This window comes from Barbus barbus (genome assembly GCF_936440315.1).
Source record: "Barbus barbus genome assembly, chromosome: 35".
Lineage (NCBI taxonomy): Eukaryota > Metazoa > Chordata > Actinopteri > Cypriniformes > Cyprinidae > Barbus > Barbus barbus.
The window spans coordinates 20,022,271-20,030,449 of NC_136763.1; the positions used below are offsets into that span (position 1 = coordinate 20,022,271).

Here is an 8,179-nt window from a genome sequence, read left to right on the forward strand (position 1 = left end):
CTGCGGAGCAGTCAACAAGTTTTTTTAATAACTTTGTCTTTTCACAAGTGTTATATTTTTACTGGTTAATTAATCATTTCCTGCACCTTTGGATTTTCCACAGGCTTGATTATTAAATGTTTAATTATATGTTTGTAAAGTAGGATATCTAAATTACATGTGTAAACAGGATAGCCAAACATAATAATCAAGTCAAGTCGAGCTTTATTGTCATTCTGCTACATGTGTGGACATATAGTGGAACGAAATGTCGTGTCTCGCAGGACCAAGGTGCTACTAGTTAAACATAAATATAAACATACAACAATAGAAGTATAAGAAAAACAATTATAGACCTCTACAACAGTTAACCATCTGACTTTTCATATAGCCTACTATAAATACTATAAATAGTTGACTATACATACACAAACTGAGACTGTACAAAAACTTTACGTTAATACTGTACATGAAATTGTGCAAAATAAATATTTTGTACATGCAATTGTGCAGAAGAGAGATTTTGGGGGAAGCAGCGCATAGTGCAGAATGATTTGTAGTGCAATACACAAGTAAACATATATTATCCTATTGAGTCTTTGTAGCAGGGAGTGTTTATAGAAAGTGTAGTGTACATATAGACTACACTTGGTTTGTATAGCCCACTCACCTGTGTGTAGCACACTCAGAATTGCACTTAGGAAAATTGTCAACATCTTTTTATGAGTTGGGGGGAGGGGCCTGAGGTGTTCATTGTTTCAGGTTTCATAGGGGGACAGTTAAGGGCTCTCACAGCCTGGGGGAAAAAGCTGTTGAGCAATCTGACAGAGCGAGATTTGATACTCCAGTACCTTTTACCTGATGGCAGGACCTGGAAGAGATTGTGGGAGGGATGGGTAGGGTCCTTCACGATGCTGGTAGCCTTGCTGGGGCATCGTGCAAGGAAAATGTCCAATGGAGGGGAGAGTATAACTATAATAATAGATTTATCTCACAAATTAATCAGCCACAGTTCTGTTATTTACCATAATGTTTGTGTGTGAAATATCTAGAGGGCCACTTAAGAAGTCCCCCAATATAATTTGTGAGAATAGGCCACCAAAGGCTGTATTTTGTATTCTTTTTGTACATTTGAAACATGCAGAGTCTCATCCATATCTTAGCTCTGCCTTATTTTCTTCATACATGCATGTCGTTTCATCCAGCTCACAGACTATCCATGTGTTAGGAACTGAAACGGGAGGAGTTGCGAAAAGAGAGAAAAGAGTGAAGCTCCAGTATGCTGAGATAAAGGTCAGGATTCTTTCAATTTATCAAATAATCACACCTTACTGGAGCGAGTCTGTGGATACTGAGGACCCATTAAAGCAGTTAGAACTAGTCAATAATGAGAAATACTTCTGGCATCCTTGAATAAAGCAGTATTTGTTGTTATGCTATATGTGTTTAAAATGAAATATGGTAAAATGCAACGGACGTTGAAGAACTTTTTTTTTCCCCCCTCCAGAAACATTTTCAACTTATGAGAGCTATAGCTGAAGATCAAAAGTTCAATGACAACACCAGGTGGAACTGAAGAGGATGACAAGCAGCAGAGATTAAGATCAATCTCTGAAGATGTATGCACTGAAAACAGCCAGATGTGCCTAAGCTAAATACAAATCATCATCTGACCACCCTTTGACAGGATTGTGCTGGAGTGGGAGGGACTGCAGGGATGGAGTATAGTAATTATTGATTTATTGATTTTTACTGAAACTAACATTTTTGTCATAACAATTTTTGTTATGAAGGATACATTAAAACATTATTGGATTGAGAAGTGCCTAATAAATATATCTAGCAATATCCAGCATAATATAACCTATAAATATAATAAAAAATAAATAAATTTAGCAAATGTAAAATGTTTTAAACCCTCTATTAAATGTGTATTAATAATGTATTCATTTAGTAATAAAAAAAAAAAAATAAGTAATTAAAAACTGCATAGTACTTTCTTTCAGTATATATTATACAGGTCCTTCTAAAAAAATTAGCATATTGTGATAAAGTTAATTATTTTCTGTAATGTACTGATAAACATTAGACTTTCATATATTTTAGATTCATTACAACACAACTGAAGTAGTTCAAGCCTTTTATTGTTTTAATATTGATGATTTTGGCAGACAGCTCATGAAAACCCAAAATTCCTATCTCAAAAAATTAGCATATTTCATCCGACCAATAAAAGAATTGCCATTATGTTCATTTATGCACTCAATACTTGGTCGGGAATCCTTTTGCAGAAATGACTGCTTCAATGCGGCGTGGCATGGAGGCAATCAGCCTGTGGCACTGCTGAGGTGTTATGGAGGCCCAGGATGCTTCGATAGCGGCCTTAAGCTCATCCAGAGTGTTGGGTCTTGCGTCTCTCAACTTTCTCTTCACAATATCCCACAGATTCTCTATGGGGTTCAGGTCAGGAGAGTTGGCAGGCCAATTGAGCACAGTAATACCATGGTCAGTAAACCATTTACCAGTGGTTTTGGCACTGTGAGCAGGTGCCAGGTCGTGCTGAAAAATGAAATCTTCATCTCCATAAAGCTTTTCAGCAGATGGAAGCATGAAGTGCTCCAAAATCTCCTGATAGCTAGCTGCATTGACCCTGCCCTTGATAAAACACAGTGGACCAACACCAGCATCACTGACTGTGGGTACTTGACACTGGACTTCAGGCATTTTGGCATTTCCCTCTCCCCAGTCTTCCTCCAGACTCTGGCACCTTGATTTCCGAATGACATGCAAAATTTGCTTTCATCCGAAAAAAGTACTTTGGACCACTGAGCAACAGTCCAGTGCTGCTTCTCTGTAGCCCAGGTCAGGCGCTTCTGCCGCTGTTTCTGGTTCAAAAGTGGCTTGACCTGGGGTATGCGGCACCTGTAGCCCATTTCCTGCACACGCCTGTACACGGTGGCTCTGGATGTTTCTACTCCAGACTCAGTCCACTGCTTCCGCAGGTCCCCCAAGGTCTGGAATCGGTCCTTCTCCACAATCTTCCTCAGGGTCCGGTCACCTCTTCTCGTTGTGCTGCGTTTTCTGCCACACTTTTTCCTTCCCACAGACTTCCCACTGAGGTGCCTTGATACAGCACTCTGGGAACAGCCTATTCGTTCAGAAATTTCTTTCTGTGTCTTACCCTCTTGATTGAGGGTGTCAATGATGGCCTTCTGGACAGCAGTCAGGTCGGCAGTCTTACCCATGATTGCGGTTTTGAGTAATGAACCAGGCTGGGAGTTTTTAAAAGCCTCAGGAATCTTTTGCAGGTGTTTAGAGTTAATTAGTTGATTCAGATGATTAGGTTAATAGCTCGTTTAGAGAACCTTTTCATGATATGCTAATTTTTGGAGATAGGAATTTTGGGTTTTCATGAGCTGTATGCCAAAATCATCAATATTAAAACAATAAAAGGCTTGAACTACTTCAGTTGTGTTGTAATGAATCTAAAATATATGAAAGTCTAATGTTTATCAGTGCATTACAGAAAATAATTAACTTTATCACAATATGCTAATTTTTTTAGAAGGACCTGTATTGGGGGAAGTCGTGGCCTAGAGCGTCGGACTTGTAATCCGAAGGTTGTGGGTTCAAGTCTCCGGCCGGCAGGGATTGTAGGTGGGGGGAGTGAATGTCCAGCGCTCTCTCCACACTCAATACCACGACTGAGGTGCCCTTGAGCAAGGCACCGAACCCCCAACTGCTCCCCGGGCGCTGCAGCATAAAATGGCTGCCCACTGCTCCGGGTGTGTGTTCACGGTGTGTGTGTGTGTTCACTGCTGTGTGTGTGTGCACGTTGGATGGGTTAAATGCAGAGCACGAATTCCGAGTATGGGTCACCATACTTGGCTGAATGTCACTTCACTTCACTTCATATTAAAAACCGGTCACGTGGTGTCACATTTTCTTTACACCTTGAATAAATGTCTGTACACTCTTAATCATTTCAAAAAAGTTTTAAAATATATATTTTTTTCATGGTAGAAATGTTCATTTTAAAGATTCATAACAGTCAAGCAATTGAGATTTGTATAGTATATCACTTAATATGCTCATGTTAAAATAAAGAAATGATGCAATGACCTGCACATCTTAAAGACACCTTTATGTTTATTACAAAACAGATCGTTTCAAAGCAGCTTCAGAGTGTTTAACAGGAACTTAACAGCTTATTATTCTTTTATGATTGTTAAACTTAACATATATCACTGCAAACGCTACTCTGTGCTGTAAAAAATAGACATATTTTATGACATTGTGCCATGCAAGGTCTTTTCATATGTGCGATGTCAGTGGAGTACGGTTGAGACACAGCGTATCAACTCTTCCCGGAATGGTCTTCTATTGCTTCACGTGCTGTTTAGTTGTGCAGTGTTATGATAATAGGTTAAAAGTCACAGTAAATTCACCTTATGGGAATATTTTTTTAGGTCCCCATGCTGAAACAAGCTTATAAATCATACAGAATGATTGAAAATGTAAAACTGCAGAAAGTTTGGAGTGATGCGTAGGGTTCGGGGGTAGGGTTATAGAATATGTATGTTTTTATTTTTACTGTTATATTTACATTTGTACCGTTTGCCATATATTTTTGTGGTGTTAAATATTTGTTCCTGTTTTGTTTAACTGAATCTGAATTAAATAAAGCAAATAAATACATTTATTTTTAAACTGTATTTATTTAAAACTGCAATTTTGTCATTTATTACATTTGCTATAAATGGTTAGCCAGCTTTAGAGCATTAAACTTAACATATATCACTGCAAACGCTACTTAAATTGTTTACTTATTTGCTTTAAAATAAATACAATTCTGAAAATAAATACTGGTCCTTATGAAACTAATTTCTGAGTGTGGTCTATATTGTAGGCTATTTTCTGCTCTCGAGAAAGTGTCTGCCATGTGTTTTGCACCATTTTAAATTTTAGACCATAGTATGTGAAATAAAACCACATAAAGCAAATATTTCTTGACCTTCGTTTTATTTTCAGAGACAGGTTTTTCTCACATACAACAACAAAACAGTGAGTGTCTTTCGATGTTTTATAAGTAACACATTTCCTCGTTTATTGTCATGTCACAAACTGTGTATCAACACTCATTTAAAATGACATGTCTGCATGTGTTTGAATACTGTCTCACGAAGCGGCATGCTGTGACTTTAGTAAGTACGGTGGGAAGTGGTAGTGGTTTGCTTGATGGTGTGAGATCCACCAGAGGACTGAGATCCACCAGAGGACTGAGATCCACCTGAGGAGAGAAATCCACCTGAGATCATGAAGGACAAGAGGGAAAGAGTTATTAATGTTTACTGTACAACATACACTGGCCAGCCTACCACAAAATACAAAGAGAGATTTCAATTACCTGGAATTTGAGTCCTGGAAGAGTAAGAGGAAGAAAAAAATAATTAGTGAAGCCTGGACAAGATAATATAACATAATCCATGCTCCGCTGATTTTAACTCACATTATCTTTTAAAAAGAACCAACTTACTTGATGTCCTGATTTTCCAGGAGGCTCCTGTAGGTGGCGATCTCCTGCTCCAGGCGGCTCTTGATGTCCAGCAGCAAGGCGTAATCACATCCCTGTTGCTCAATGCTAGCCCGCATTTGACAGAGCTCGGCCTCCAGCATGTTGATTTGGTTCTGGAAGCCTCCTAGCATAGCGCTGTACCTAGCCTCTGTTTCTGCCAGTGAGTTCGCCAGTGCTGCTTTCTGTTTGAGAACATTCACAAAAACATAATAAAGATCCGTTGCTCTGCTTGTTTTGAGTCTTATGTTATATTTTCCAGCCTCTGGTTCAGATAATCTATCTAATCTCGCTCTACATTCCACTTGTGCCTCACCATGCTGAGCTGAGACTGCAGCTCGATCTCCAGACTCTGTAAGATGTTTCGCAGCTCTGTGATCTGTGATCTGGAAGTTTGTATGGTATCTGTGTTGATGGTCACCTCTTTGTTCAACCCTGCCATCTAAACAAAAGACAAAAACACTATATTACTATCCAGGCATTACTTCAAGTGACATTCTGGAATATGTGGTTTATTATTCAGTGAAAACTTGATAGCAACGTAGAATCCATATTGAGACTGAGGGAGAAAGAAGATGTCTTACCTTGTCATTAAACCAGCCTTCCTGTTCCCTGCTGTGTTTCTGTATGATGTTCTCATAATGAGAACGAATCTCCTCCATAACCTTGTTCAGGTCTTGCTGAGGAGCAGCATCAACCTCTACGTTCACTGTGCCTGTCAGCTGTGACCTCAGTGCAGCCAGCTCCTGTAATGCCACAGTATGATATAATATAATATAATATAATATAATATAATATAATATAATATAATATAATATAATATAATATAATATAACATAATATAATATAATATAATATAATATAATATAATATAATATAATATAATATAATATAATACAATACTCCAAAATTTAGGATCTGTTCTACATAGATGATCTATCAGAAAACCACTACAAACCTCCTGGTGGTTCTTCTTCATAAATGCCAGCTCTTCCTCCAGACCCTTGATCTGCATCTCCAGGTCGGCCCTTGCCAGGTTTGTCTGGTCCAGTAAGTGGCGCAGGTTAGCGATGTCGGCCTCCACACACTGCCGCATTACCACCTCATGCTCATATCTGATTGTTGGAAAGGTGACATAGGGAATAAACACACCAATCATTATTTAAACACAACCAATGTCATAAATACACACATGCACTATACTGTTCAAAAGATTGGAACCAGTCAGTTTTTTTATATTTTGCAATAAGTTTCTTATGCTGACCAAACCTGCATTTATTTGATCAAAAATACAGCAAAACTGTCATTTTGTAATACGTTTTAAAATGTAATGTATTTCTGCAATATCAATGCTGATTTGTTTTAGCAGCCATTACTTCAGTCTTCGTTGTAACATGATCCTTCAAAAATCATTCTTATATGCTGATTTGCTGCTCAGTGCTCAAAACAGTTGTGCTGAATATTTTATCCATCAAACTAGCTGTAAGTTCACATGAATGTGGTCAACGCAGTGTAGCGTACTTGACTCTGAAGTCATCAGCAGCCAGTTTAGAGTTGTCGATCTGCAGGAGGATGTTGGCGTTGTGGATGGTAGCATTTTTAATCTAAAACATAGAATATTTAATACATGAGAACACATATTGCTTTATATCATCAAACTCTGAGAAAGCAAGTCTCTTTTTTTTAGCTGCTATATCCAAAAGAATATCATTGCACTAGAACGTGCTAGTAATGTTTCATATTCGTTCAGGCATCCCTGTACCTTATCCTTCAGGTCCTTGATGGTGTTCCAGTAGGCGCTGTAGTCCCTCTGTGCGATCGGCCCTTTCTTCTCATAGTACTCATGGATCTGCCTCTCCAGGATGGCATTAGCAGCCTCCAGCGAGCGCACCTTCTCCAGGTAGGATGCCAGACGGTCATTCAGGTTCTGCATGGTAGCCTTCTCATTCAGCTGGAAGTCATTTACAACGCAGCCTCCAGGCATTATGCCTGTTGCATATCCTCCACCATATCCTCCACCATAACCTCCACCGTATCCACCACCAAAACGCTGTCCTCCACCAAAACATCCTCCTCCGTATCCTCCGATTCTGGATTGCATTGAGGAGGAAGAGATGCGGGTGCTTCCACCTAAGCCACCTCCATAGACGCTGTAGGCTTTCTGTGGAAAGACCGTGGAACCACACCGACTCTTGGTGACAATGGACTTTGAAGTCACGGTCTTGGGTCCTTTGGAGGACGTCATACGTACAGAGACTGACATGGTGGATGGATACAGAGATGAGATGAACCTAGAGAGGAAAATGTTAGAGTTGTCCAGACGAGGATGGCACCTTTGAGCCCAGCTCTGACTTCTTATAGGGATGCAGATCCAGGGCGGCTCCTGGACTTTGTGATTGGGTGATGAAGGGTAGGGTGTGTGTGGGAGAGTGATGTGTGTCGGTCCCAGCTGTCACTACCAGCAGAGATGAAACTTAAAGACCAGTGTTCAGGTTCCACCCCAGTGAGGAAGTTGCTAAAGAATTTATGTGTTAACTAAATGTACTCATGAGATGTACTCACCCTCAAGACTACAATGGAGGGAGTGCGATAAAATAATCAGGCTTGCGACACACACTGTGTGTATGC

The 8,179-nt window shown here is 39.5% G+C and overlaps 1 protein-coding gene across 1 annotated transcript; it reads right to left on the reverse strand.

The window, feature by feature from the left end:
* Nucleotides 1–5,511: 5,511 nt before the first annotated feature.
* Nucleotides 5,512–7,814, reverse strand: LOC306855337 (keratin, type I cytoskeletal 19-like; the record flags this gene model as incomplete). Its single annotated transcript, XM_079393950.1, has 6 exons — nucleotides 5,512–5,736; nucleotides 5,868–5,993; nucleotides 6,136–6,297; nucleotides 6,510–6,666; nucleotides 7,073–7,155; nucleotides 7,314–7,814. 6 exons carry the CDS (start codon nucleotides 7,812–7,814, stop codon nucleotides 5,512–5,514), a joined length of 1,254 nt encoding a protein of 417 aa, XP_079250076.1.
* Nucleotides 7,815–8,179: the final 365 nt, after the last annotated feature.